The 13779-nt window shown below is 31.3% G+C and overlaps 3 protein-coding genes across 4 annotated transcripts; all 3 read right to left on the reverse strand.

Annotated features, from left to right (window-relative positions):
- Positions 1–956: 956 nt before the first annotated feature.
- On the reverse strand, positions 957–2107 carry LOC148204830 (pathogenesis-related thaumatin-like protein 3.5). Its single transcript, XM_088098307.1, has 2 exons — positions 1995–2107; positions 957–1748 (listed from the first exon to the last, which is right to left on the reverse strand). The coding sequence occupies exons 1-2, from the start codon at positions 2074–2076 to the stop codon at positions 1066–1068; spliced, it is 765 nt and encodes a 254-aa protein (XP_087954433.1). The 5' UTR covers positions 2077–2107; the 3' UTR covers positions 957–1065.
- A 2518-nt stretch (positions 2108–4625) lies between these two features.
- On the reverse strand, positions 4626–5756 carry LOC124831189 (pathogenesis-related thaumatin-like protein 3.5). The gene is given in 3 exon segments (XM_047305101.2): positions 4626–5378; positions 5380–5477; positions 5654–5756. Coding segments are annotated over 3 exon segments (735 nt in total). The 5' UTR covers positions 5691–5756; the 3' UTR covers positions 4626–4778.
- A 3359-nt stretch (positions 5757–9115) lies between these two features.
- Positions 9116–13194, reverse strand: LPAT4 (lysophosphatidyl acyltransferase 4). Of its 2 annotated transcripts, none has more exons than XM_088098312.1 (4): positions 12961–13194; positions 10653–11269; positions 10290–10420; positions 9116–9611 (listed from the first exon to the last, which is right to left on the reverse strand). In XM_088098312.1, the coding sequence occupies exons 2-4, from the start codon at positions 11222–11224 to the stop codon at positions 9163–9165; spliced, it is 1152 nt and encodes a 383-aa protein (XP_087954438.1). In that variant the 5' UTR covers positions 11225–11269; positions 12961–13194; the 3' UTR covers positions 9116–9162. The 2 variants fall into 2 exon arrangements, with proteins under 2 accessions (XP_087954438.1, XP_087954435.1); XM_088098309.1 differs by having other exon boundaries at positions 10653–11256; positions 12961–13193.
- Between the last annotated feature and the right edge of the window lie 585 nt (positions 13195–13779).

The following is a 13779-nucleotide window of genomic DNA, read 5'->3' on the forward strand; positions in this document are numbered from 1 at the left end:
CAACTTTAGGATTCAATGTATACACTTTTAAAACCGGGTACTAAACTAAAAAAACTCACTTAACATAGAGACCAAGTAAGCAATTAAACCTTATTTTTTTTACTTATTTTAGGTTGTGAGACTTATTATGTAGTCATTGACATTTATCTTTTTACTTATTTTAGGTTATGTATATTTTCACTGTACTCAGTCAATAGTGTGTTGAGAACACTATTTATTATGAAGTAGACAACAATTTGAAAGAGAAAGCTTCAAAATTTTAAAGGAATAGAAGCATGTTAATCCTAACACTATTAATTTGTGTACTTTTAATTTTGGTGGTGAGTACGAGGATAAATAAGTATGTGCGTAATGGAAGGATTTAAAGGATCTCACGCCCACAATTAATTTGTGTACTTTTAATTTTGGTATCAAAATGAAGTTCAATTACAGAAATAACTTAAACATATTATTGTGAAGAATCTTACAAAATTAACGTCAACATATTCATAATGTTTAATAGGACATTCGATTCAAACAAATTCACCAACAATAAACTTAGTCTGTTCCAAAATTTCACAAATAGTCTTGTTTTCAAGAGAATGAGAAAAAGATAGATGCAGGAATATCTAACATAAACATTGATTTGGATAAAGAAATAATCATAAGCTTATTCCCACACCTCATTTTTTTTAAAAGTGAATTCCCACTCTTAATCTTCATTTGTGACCACTTTTAAGAGCACTAAGCATAGTTTTGAATATTCATGATAGAAAAACTTAAGTAAATTATCCACCAAAAGGAGTTCGTGTTAATCCTAAAACGGTATCATTTAATATGTATTATAAAGGTAAAATGATTAAAGTGAATTTTTGTAAAAAAATAAACAGAAATAAAAAGTAAAGAGAAATAAATGTAAAATAACTAAAGTGAATTTTGGTAAAAAAAAATTAAGAAAAAATAGTGTGAAATAAATGTAAAAGAAATTGCGTGAGAAAAAGTATCATATATTTATTAGTGGGCACTGATTTTTATGCGTGGGAAATTATTAATTTATTACATTAAAAAAAAGTAAGTGTGAGACTATTAAGGGCAAAAGGCGATTACATAATCAGATCCAGAACAGGTGCGAGTGCTGGAAGCGTCATCGTAAGCGTAACTGTACGCTGTTGGACACGCATTCTTGAAAATCTCCGAATAATGTGTCGCCGAACACGTTTGCGGCGTTCCGTGCTCGCCGGTGCAGCAAAACACCGACGTGTTAAAAGCGGCGCACGCGCTTTTGCACGCAACCACCGCGCCGCCGCCGTCTCTCACTTGCAATTCCTCCGGACACACTGTGTTCAAGTCCGCCGCGCACCCTGCGTACTTGCAGTCACCGGTTCCTCCGGTAGCCAGCACGCCGATGCCTACATTGTAACCGTCCACAAGACTCACGTCGTAGAAGTCCTTGTCGCCGTTACCGGCAAATCCGACGGTGAACTCTGCCAGAGTGGCCGGTGGAACGCCTGCCCCGGTGCACCGCAGTCCACTGCCGCAGTCGCCGGTGACGCATGTTCCGATGCCGGATCCGTCGAAGCTACAGCCGGTCCTGGCCCATAACCGGCCGGACCAGCCAGATGGTGCGGTGAGCTGAATCTCCGCACCCGGCTCCAGGGGGAAACCGCCGTCGCCGAGAGTGGCGACACCGTTGCCGGAAAGTGTCCCCGGCCAAACTGTGTAACTGCAACGGTTTTGGAGGGTGAACACTGCGGCAGATGCTACATTACCTGAAAAAAAACATATATAGTATACATCATAATATTATAGATGAATTATTTCTCCACTGAAATATGACTAAAAAATAATAAATATTTCTTAAATGAAAAATATTTTAAGAATGAGATTAGTTAGATTTATTTTATATTGTAATTTATTTTGGTTATATTTAAATTCAGTCAAACATAACTTTTACTGATCCATAACTTTTACTGATCTATTATTAAATGAAAATTCATGAGAAATAGGTTGTTTACCTAATAAGAAGAGGAGGAAGTGTGGAAATGCAAAGGGTTTTGAGTTTGGATTGAGGCCCATCACTTTCATAGAGAAAAACATAAAATATGATTGGAAATGCAACAAAGTGTTAAAGTGAGAATGGAAAATGGAGATGCATCAAACTTAATTTATATTTGGGATTAAGCCTCTAACTGTTATTTAAGAATCTGGCATACTCTTTCTGTCACTAATTTAATACTGTCGGTTATCTTGTCGTGCTCCTCCCATACCCAAATACCTCCATCAATCAATAATTATAAATTCTAATAACTCTACATCAACGTATATATCTCAATATACCAAACATTACGTAATTAATCTATATAACTATATAACAAATTTATGTATTTATTTTTAAATTTTTATTATATAATATACCTTACTGTATCAATTAACTACATATATAATTATTATATTACATCAAAATAAGTTATGCTAATTGTTGTTTCTATAATAATTTAAGATTAAATAATGATGTAAAAATACTTTACGTTGTTAGATCGTATATTTTTCTTATATATTTATCGAAATGTAGAGGATACTAATTAACATATAAAGACATGTAAACAAATATAAAGCATTATAGTAAAAATAAAAATAATTTTAGAAAAATGATAACGTACAACGCCGGGTATGCGTGGCCATGGACGTCGTCGAAAGCCACACGCGCCGGTTTTGTATATAAAAAATACAATTTTAAATGAACTATAATATAATATTTATCAGTGTTGTTTGTTGAAAAAATATTTTATGCGATTTTCATTAAGTATTAAGGTAACATAGATATATAATTTGGTCTTTTTTAAAGACATTTAATAGAATTTATTAACAAAATAACATGCATAAAAAATATATAATTCAATAATCTATTTAATATTGCGTAAATATCAAATTACTTTTTTTAGGCCTTCTTCTATTTCACTCTATCTGCCTTTTTTACTACGCCATTGAACAAACAATAACATAAGATGAATCTGAAAAGTAAATGATTAATAAAAAAATTCCTTAAATGGCTACAACATGTAATCTATTAAACCATTACTCATTTTTCAAATAAAGGTCTTTGGTGTAATAAGTGGGAGTGACCCTTCTTTAAAAAAACACTAACCATTCCTATCTATAACCTAAAAAGAAGATGGCTTATATGTATATACTTTAATAATGAGGTAATTTGCATATTTTATTAGCCAAAAAGAGGTCTGTTATCTTAACTGGAGGGGTTATTAAAATTCAATAGTAGAAATAATCAAAGCCATAAGAGATGAGAAAAGTGCCTTTTGTCTTTGCACTTCTATATTTTTTTTTCTATGTTCTTCTATTCTAAAGTTCTTTTATCAAGCATGGAAAGTTGCTTCTTCAAATTTTAATAATACAAATTAAAATGAGTTTTTCTTCTCTAAAAAATAAAATAAATAAATGAAATGGTATATCTTTATTTTTATATAGTTTGAACACTAATATTTGTAACCTTCCATTTGAATAACTAAAATAAAATATTTTATTATAAATATTTAGAAAAATAGATAATTCAATGTATATTAGTATAAGATTAAGACTATAATAATATCTCTCATATATATATTTTTACTATGATTATACCTGATCTAATATATCTATGATTCAGACAATTAGTTCCTCGTCCGCAAGAGGTGTTCCTACACCTGTATATTTATTTAATCAAACTAATAAGATGATAATTGTAAAGAGAAAAAACAGTACAACAATTATAAAATGGTAAACTAGCTAAAAACGAGATAGCATATATATAAAATACAATGAATATAGAAGCATATATACAACCAAACTCTTTTTAGATTCAATCAATAGAAACATTAACACGGATCTCAAGAGGTTTTGTACTACTCAAAAGTTAATATTTTATCATCATAAGAGTTACATTTTTCTTTAGATTATGATCTCTTACAACTCTTACCACATATCTCATTACATATCTGAACGAGGATTAGGATAATCATCAAGATTTTCATATGAATGTATACACTAAAAAAACATCTTCAATAAGATTTCCTCCTTAGAAATACCCTATAAGTCATCCATTCATACCAATACTTTACTATAATAATCAAATACAACATTAAAGTATTCATTAATATAATAAAATAAAAGGAAACAATCACCCAAATATGCATAAGAAAGGGTGATCAATGATACCAGAGGTGCATCTAATTTTGCCACAATAGGTACCTCATGTCCAGTGAGGAAAAGCGGCACCCAGCGATAAAACCTGCCTTAGGATGAATTTTAAAGACTAGTGACTAGCGACCTCGCTAACTTTTATTTCCTTCATTAACTTTGGTTTCGCTCACCAAATCATAAACTCGTCCACCAAAAACCAATTTAGGGAACCCAAGTCAAAGTAAACTTCTATTTATTAATAAAGTTGAACATATTTTTATATTTTTATAAATATGATGAAAAAACAAAAAAAAAAATAGAACAATTTTATTCAACCAATTTCAAAGTAACCATTAATCGTAAGAAATACCATTAACAACAATTTTATTATAAAAATATAAATTATATACGCAAAAAACAGAACCCGTAAAGTATAGATAATCAACTAAAAAGAATTATAAAGTCCATCCATATGTACTGTTCCTAAATTTAAACGTATATTCGATCATGGGTGTGATACGCTATACAGAGATTAATTGGAATCATAATTAAGATAAATCATAACATAAGGTTACCAGAAAAAAATAGATACGAAGTATATGAAAATGTGCACATGTTAATAATGATCAAGATGATGATCCCATTGAACAGAAAGTGATAACATAATCAGATTGTGAACATGTGAAAGTGCTGGAAGCATCATCGTATGCGTAACTGTAAGCTGTTGGACACGCACTCTTGAAAATCTCCGAATAATGTGTGGGCGAACACGTTTCCGGCGACCCGTGCTCGCCGGTACAGCAAAACTCCGCCGTGTTAAACGCCGCGCACGCGCTCTTGCACGCCACCACCGCGCCGCCTCCGTCTCTGACCTGAAGCTCCGCTGGACACGCGCCGTTCAGGTCCGCCACGCACCCCGCGTACTTGCAGTCACCGGTTCCCCCAGTAGCCCTCACTCCCATTCCCACGTTGTAACCGTCCACGAGACTCACGTCGTAGAAGTCCTTGTTACCGTTGCCGGAGCTTCCGATCGTGAACTCCACCAGCGTCACCGGCGGGACTCCTCCGCCGGTGCATTTAAGTCCCCCCGCACAGTCTCCGGTGGCGCATTTTCCGGCGCCGGAGTCGTCAAAGGTACATCCAGTCCGGGCCCAGAAGCGGCCTGACCAGCCGGACGGAGCTGTGAGGTGGACCGACGAACCGGGCTGCAGGGCGAAACCGCCAGAAGCCGAGAATGCCGGCGCCGTTGCCGGAAAGCGTCCCCGGCCAAACTGTGTAACTACAATGATTCTCGAGAGAAAATACCGTGGCAGATGCTACATTACCTGAAAATGTATAATCCAGACATTGATTAAGAAAAAAATTAGAAAATCGAAAATGGTTGGCTAATTACATCATAATAAAACCTTTAAGCGTGTGTTTTGATTTGAGCTGAATGCAGAGTAGAAGTTGAACATAGCAGAGATGATTGCAATTAGAAAGAAATAGAGGAAGAATTTACCTAAGAGAAGAAAGAGAAGGTGGAAAAACAGAGACATGATTCTGAAAGAGGAAGAAGAAGAAGAAGAAGGAGAATTGAAGAATGGAAGAGGTGGGGAAGTGAATTTATAACTGACCAACCGTTATTTAAGAAATGGAGTCCATCTTTTGGTGAGAAATTGAAGATTGTGGGTCATCTTCACATGGACATGCTAACTCCAATTTTTCTAATTGCTAAATAACCCCTAATTACACACACATATGTATGTGTATGTCTGTTCCAACCATCGTATTATAAGGAACATTTCTTTTAAGCAAATTTATTTTTTTGTGTGTTTCAAAACCTGTTTTTGTTACATTTATTTATATTTAAGATTTTTTAAACTTTAAATAATTTAAGTAATAAGAAAAGTAGAAGTTACTTTTTTTAATAATAAGAAAAAAATCTAAGAATATCACATTTATGTCTTCCCGTATAAGTATACATTAAAAAACTATATATGAAAAAAAATTTAGGAAGATAAATATTACTGTTTTGCTATACTATAAATATATATTCAATATTTATAGCATTATTTATTTATATTATACTATTTCTAAATAATCGATTATGTATAATATTTATGGTGATAAGATTCAACAACTTGTACTATGTTTATGAGAAAAAATTTAGTCTTTAGTTGAAGAACCAGAAGAACATAGGTTAGAAGTTATGAAATTGTTAGGTGAAAGGAATAACTTAATGTAAAGGCACTGGACGAGTACTCGGAGGCGTAATACTTAAGTAAAACTATTTGTTTTCGGAAAATAAGTTATAGATTAGTTGTTTTGAAATTGAAGTGTGTTGTGTGACTGAGAAATACATATAGTTATTGTATTGATATATATTAGATGAATTGTATGATTATGGATATTTCTAAAGAGAAATGTCCATATTGTATAGTATAATGTATACATTGGTGTAGGGACTCAAGCGTGAAGTCATCTTGACTTTACTAAATTCTCTTTCTCTTATAGAGAAGGGGATATAGGCGGTGAGAGTCGAAGGAGATTCCTAGTATGTGGAATCGCTACGAAATAATAGTATGACTTAAAGGATGGAAGGGAACTAACCCTGTCATGTTGGTTTTTGTGATAAGGATGGTAGTTTTGGGATAACAAGAAATATTGTTGTTAATGTTGAATCTATTGTATTAATGATTTGTGACAAGTGCAAGACTTTATAAGAACATGGACATCATACATATTCGAAAGTCTTATAGGTTTATTTGTGTCTAATTTTAAAGGATGAGTTGAATAATTAATATCTTATTGCAACTTGATTAATATGATATGAAATTTTCTATGATGACTTTTTATTACTTAATGAGAATGAATGGTATGAGAACTTTTAAAGTGAGAGTGTGTGTGAGAATGAATATAATTTAGGCTTGAATACCAAAAACTTATGAAATCATGTGATACAAGTATATTATGATTGTGAAAATTTTATTAATATGATCATTCATAAGGAGAAGTGTCATATTCAATAAGGTACAACTGTATTGAGTTTCAATTCAGAGAATGAAGTCATCATGATTCTACTAAACTCTCTCATACTCATTTAGATAATAGAGTTTAGGTGGTGAGGATCGAAGGAGGTTCCCAATCTAAGGAATCAGTATTAAATAATATTTGACTTAAATGACAAAAAGAAATTAACCCTATGATAGTTTGGAATAAGAATAAAGAGCTTTGTATAAGAAGAATGTTGTTCTTGATATTAAATTTAATATAGAGAAAATTCATGACAAGTGTATGATTGATACAAGTATTCAACTCATGAGTATTCCTAAAATTGAATCTAAATCATGTTATAGTTTTAATAGATGGTTATGAGTGTATGACTCATACAATATGATAGAAAAAACTTAATTATCTTAAATATTTACAACAATTTTCTTTTAAATTCTTTTATAAATTTATGATATAAATAACCTTATTTTTCGTTTCTTTTATAATATTTTGGTATCCACGTGCAATGATACCAAAGATCCTTCTATTAATATAATATTTATATTTATATTAATCAAATGAGAATCAAGTTAGAAAGAAGAAAGACTAATATTTTTTAGTAAATGAATTTGTTTCTACTAGTAAAAAAATTTTAATATTTATAATTAGCATTTTAGGAATTAGGATTATAATAATACTTTAACTATTTTTAACAACTTTAATAGAGGAGATTGAAATTGAAATTATATTTTATTGAATTTGACGTACTGAAATTAACATTGTTTTAATTTGGAGGACTAAAATAGTATTTGTTTTATATTTCAAAGATAAAATGGTAGCTGACTCATATTTATATATCTAAACAAGCTAATTAAATTGAAAAAAATAAAGTCTAACAAGCTGCGTGTATTAAGGTATCACATGTTTTCCTTTTATATTTAAATTATTTCTTTAGAAAATATCGGACAACAACATATAAAACATGTATCCCTACCTTCTATTTCCCCAAAATTCTTCCAAACGTGGTATATTCTAAATTTGATTTTAAACTTTCTTACTATTTATATCAAAATATCTTGATTCAAATAAACATATATTAGTTGAAGCATTATTTTTATCTCAAAAGGTGTTTCTTAATAAAGTTTTAATGAGATAGATTCTCATGTCAAAAAAGAATTCAAAAAAGAGCTTATGAATAAATAGTTATTCTTTGATTTACTATAATTATTTATATGATTGATTTGTTATGATTTTATATAATTAATTTAACTATTTATATTAATTATTTGTAATTCTTGAATTTTTTCTTTGGATTATAAATAAAAAAAAATTTATAAGAAATAATATACAAAAATGAATCTCGATTCTCTTTTATTCCTTTTTCTTCTTTTCTTCTTATTCTAACCATTAAAATCTTTATTTTATAACAACGCCTCTCTATGCAGATAAACTAAAATTTAACATAATTATTTATTTAAAAAATATGAATAAATTGAAATTGCATTTACAGATTTTCTTAATAATAAAATCTATTGTTTAAACTTCAAATTAACATTATTAATAAGTAATTTTTAAAACAATTATACTTAAGAAACACATAAGATTTGTTTATTAAAATAAGCAGAGTTTTTTATTTTAAAATAAATCTATTAAAATATATTAAAAAGGAAAAAAATTGTTTATTCCACTAAGTAAACATGTATTTTAAGAAAATAAATTCCATTGGAATTCATTTAAATCACTTTTTTCACGTAGAATATGTAAAAATAGGAATATAATTTTTATCCTTCCTCGTTTTGATGGACTATTAACTCCTTGTTCCTATCGATTTCTTGGTCATACTGTGACAATTTCTAATAAAAAATTGACTTTGGAAAATACTGATTTTTCCTACAAAACAGCATTAGTAGCAAAAATGATACCTTTGATTATGTGACTATGAATAAAAAGAATTGAAAGAAAATTGAAGAAATAATTGACCCTGAAAATATAAAGTTGAAGAGCAAGATAGTACATTGTAATATAAAATTGAGAACACTATTCAGTGTTTTGTTTCTTGGTGTTATGAAGTGCATGAACATAGTTACTTAGAGGCATCAATTGAAAATTGAAGCGAGTTGCAAGAGCAAGATATGCACAAGATAGAACTACATACACTTTGAACCAAACCACAGAAAATAATGTAAAATAGATAAACATGGCAGTAAAAGAAACTATCACTGTAAAAGAGAATAGGCTCTTAAATGTAGAAATTTCATTTTCATTTTGCTGATCTGGGAAATGACCATGAATCTTGAAATCTGAAAGCAAGTGGTCCTTCATCTTGAACTTTTCTATTAACCATGATGAAGCTTTGCTTTCAGAAGCAGGAATCTCCTCCACTGGAATACGCCTTACATGCAAGTGCACCTCTGAAGGATCAACACCAAACACATTGTCCAGAAATGAAGGACATTGATTTTTGTATGCAATTGTCACATCGTACACTGCACGTGATTCAGTCACAATGTTCAACAAACTTAACAGAAAAATTGAAAACAAAATCCCTCCAAGAAATAGTTATACAGTATTGTGCAAATAGACAGTGACCCTCATGTCAAAAGTTCATCAAAAAGACAGTACAGGCAAACTTGATATGTGATTTTCTGCTGAGTTTTTGGTTTTATTTTCCTCCTGAATCTTCAAAATACATCCATAGACACTGATTTTGATGTTTTAAAATATTTAAAAACTTTTTTAATATACCAACAACATCAGTTTATTTTGGAGGAACAACATATTACATGTAAGCTTGGACATGTGATGTAGCATTATATATATACACACACAAACATGAATTTAGATTCACTGATAAATTTTTTATATTATTTCTTTGCTCAGTCTTCAAAATATATTGATTGACACTGATTTTGATGTTTTAAAATATATTAAAAACTTTTTTAATACACCAATATCAATTCATTTTGAAGACTCAGCAGGGCCACAGTACCACAAAAACACACACATATATGTATATATATATATATATATATTAAGACATACAAACTTGAAGTGATAGGGAGAGGTTATGGTGAAATTGTTAAGTTACTACATCATAAATAGTCACTACAGGATCATTTTGAATTGACTTTAGAGTCTTAGAAAAGAGGAAAGAAATTGTAAACCTGCATCCAATGAGCCTCGTAGGGCTTCCAAGCAAGCATGAAACCCCTTTGTTTTCGGAAGTAATACATTTTTCAGCACAGGGAGACCAGTTTCAGCAGCAAATTTTTGACTGTTTTTACTCTTCTGATCACTACGCAATGAAAGCAAATCATATGTCAAGTGTGCATCTCAATTGAACTATGTATATACGTTTGTGTGGTATAACATGATCCACAAATTGCAGCATGCCAGACAAAACACGACATCAACTGCAAACAGACAGTATCAAATGAAATGATTTGCGGAACTGAAAAGAGTTGATGTTGATTATCCAATGACAATAAAAGCAGTTGGAAATTAAAAGACAAGATCCAAGGTAGTACGTATAATCTGTTCCTTCGGGAAAAAGAGCTAGCCATAAGGGATCTTGAGGATCCTTTAAAGTTGAAAGCTTTTGGTGCAGTATTTGCTCATCTACCTCCCACTTCCTCTCCACTGCAATGAACTCCAGAATGTGAAATCCCCAACCAAAGATAGGTAGTTTCATCAAGCTGTTTTTAAGGATGTACTTTATGCATCCCAGTGTCCCTTTTCTAAGTGCAAGATCCCACAAGTACATCCAATCAACCTCAGTTCTGTGATTAGCAATAAGCAAAACACGTTCCTTCATTGGAACACTATCCCCAGAAAACACAACTTTGGTTTTATTAATCTTTTCGAACAAAGATGGCCACAGAGATAACCAAAGTCCAAACAGGAATGACACTGTCTTCCTACTATAACGTATGCTGAAAAGCCGCAATCCTACAACTGCCACTGGCACAAAATACACTAAACACATAAAAGCTGTAGAAAGAAATACCACTAAACATATTATACCCCTCAACAACCTAAGAGGGGTCAAGGGTCGGTGCTTTAATCTATTTTCAGATTTCACTGGCCCGCTAACTTCCATCTTCTTCAGGAAACTGTTGAAAAACTTTCCTTCTGCAATAATGTACTGTAGTGTTATTTGATAATATCCAATTCTGGACAAGTATGCTAACAGCAATGGTATCAGACAAAAAATTGTTTATCAACCAGAATGTATTTATTGTACCAGAAGTAATAAAATCATTTAATACTTACATTTCAACTAGAAGTATTCATTAAATGTTTTGTAACCACAGTCAATAAATTGGGAACTACAGTATTTAGTATTTTCAATTGCTGTGTAGAGGTTGGATTTGGATTAGTTTTGATGTTTTAAAATATATTAAAAGAAATTTTAATATACATGTACTTCAAAAGATGGTATAAAAAATCCAAGGGAGAATTTGAACTCTACAAGGGTTGAAAAAGTTGCTTTCAGCAGACGATCCCAAATCCCAAGTAGCATAAGAACAAGACAGTAAGTACCGATACATTTAAATTGCAAAAAGATGGATTGTACAGTAGCATAAAATCTCTGACACAATAAATTTCAATATGCAAGAGAAGATGAAATGCAAAACCATCAACCACATGCACAGTAAAATGTTCAAGGGCACCATAATGCAGCAACTGACTAAATGACATGTGTGGTTAAGAAAGAGGAGAATGTTTCTTCTGAATTAAAACAAAGGTTTTCTGCTTTCATTTTAATTTTCACTTTTAATTACAAAAATACTCTGCATATTACATAAAGAAATATGAAAGCAACTTTTTCTTATATTTATTTTCGGTTTTCACTGTTTCTTATACATGTTATGGAAACAAAAATAAAAATGAAATCAAGGTAAATACAGAAAACAGTTTTTAAAAACAAATGCTATTATCAAGGTTTTTTGTACTTGGACATCTACAATAGTGGGCACACAAGTCACATTTTGTAAATTTCTGAAATATCAAGAATTGTAATGAAACAATTTCTTGAACAAAATCACATTTTAAAACCTTTCTCAGGAGTAGTAATTTTTTTTGCTCAAGAATTGGTTATTCTTTTTAGATGCAATCCTGTTGGAAACATGATTGACCAATAAATGCAAACACCTCTCTCATCAGATATTCAAGTCTTTGGTCACTGTGTTATGAGACACTAACCTCGTACACAATACCCAACCTTGGTTGGTATCTAGTATAAAAACTGAGGACCAAAACACACAGCAAGGCAAAAAAATAAATATAAAGAGAAACTGGTCTTGAGAATCACTTCTGAAATAACAGGGGATTGTTGAAATTTGAAACTTTCAATACTTCTCTGCTATCAACTTGAAATTTTCAAAACTTCTATCTCAATAAATCTCCCAAAACCATCTTGGAATCCCAATGTTGAACCAGAGAAGGCAATTCCAAACCTACTTAGCACACCAATTTCTCTGGCTAAACACCCCAACCCCATTTCCGATCAAAGAACAACAGCTTCCCATATTACAACCACCAGTTATTGGGGAATGAATAAACACGTTTCGAATCCAAAACCCTGTTTCCCATAATACATAACAAAAGTTAAACCAATAAAGAAAGCATTTTTTGAGAATATTCCAAAGTTTTGACCACCTCCCCTCGTTGAATCCAACACGCACACACCACCAACCACGATAAAAATTCCTCAGAAATACAAACAAACACGGAATTGAGATTCCATAAAGGGGAGATAATTAACACGCAAAGAAAAGAGAACCCAGAAGAGAACACGTAAACTTGAATAGTGGGTTGACTTAAAAAACTCACCTTGCGTGGAGATTCTCAGAGCTCTTGTTTTGCTCTGTTTTTCTTCTTATTGTTGGTGAGTTGAAGAGCAATGAATGAAACAGGGATTATGAATCTGAGAAATTAAATTGGGTTGGGGAAAATTCAGCAGCGGTGCCGCTCAGGGAGACCTACTGTGCAGCTTCGCTGTACAACAGTGAAAAGAGATTTGGGTCCACTTCGAGATCCCAACGGTGTTGTTTCAGAGTTTGGGTTGTCATTACGTTACTCTGTTTTCTAACCTTATTCTACCAACTTGCACTCTCATTTAATTGTAATTAATGCTTTTTAATTTACATTATCACAAAAACGTGCTTATTAAATTATATATATTGAATTTGAAAATAACAAATCAACAAAACTTGTACCATTAAAATAATGAATGATCAGATCTGTGAAAAAAAAACTAAATCTGCTAAATGCCGTTAAAAACCTATTAGATGCATTGAGTTTAAATAGAATGATAAAATAAATAGAAAAAATTATTTCACACACTTAAATTTTTTATATTCATTTAATATTATTTTTTTTCTTTTTTTAAAAAAAATCAAATATTTAAATTTTTATGATTATTTTATCTTTATATTGTATAAAAAATGAATGTATAATAACATTATTCTAAAATAAATATCTTTTTGGTATGAAAATAATTAAAAATGATTATATGTTGGGGTAAAGTACACATTTTGATCCACCAACCGCACTGCTTTGGTGTTTCTAGAAGAGAAAGAAACAGGGTTATGATTATTTGGGGAATGTTTTTACTACTGGCGAATCATTCGAGGAACATCCTTAATTCAG

The sequence above is a fragment of the Vigna umbellata genome, chromosome 1, assembly GCF_029865625.1.
Source record: "Vigna umbellata cultivar VRB3 chromosome 1, Vumbellata_1.0, whole genome shotgun sequence".
In the NCBI taxonomy this organism is placed as follows: Eukaryota; Viridiplantae; Streptophyta; class Magnoliopsida; order Fabales; family Fabaceae; genus Vigna; species Vigna umbellata.

Excerpts from the sequence above, each read along its gene's own strand:
- LOC148204830 (XM_088098307.1), bottom strand. The coding sequence starts at position 2,076 with ATGTTTTTCTCTATGAAAGTGATGGGCCTCAATCCAAACTCAAAACCC. Across the intron at positions 1,749-1,994 it reads CTTCCTCCTCTTCTTATTAG|GTAATGTAGCATCTGCCGCA; the intron begins GTAAACAACCTA and ends GTTTTTTTTCAG.
- LPAT4 (XM_088098312.1), bottom strand. The coding sequence starts at position 11,224 with ATGGAAGTTAGCGGGCCAGTGAAATCTGAAAATAGATTAAAGCACCGA. Across the intron at positions 10,421-10,652 it reads CCCGAAGGAACAGATTATAC|TGATCAGAAGAGTAAAAACA; the intron begins GTACTACCTTGG and ends TTCATTGCGTAG. Across the intron at positions 9,612-10,289 it reads ACGAGGCTCATTGGATGCAG|TGTACGATGTGACAATTGCA; the intron begins GTTTACAATTTC and ends AATCACGTGCAG.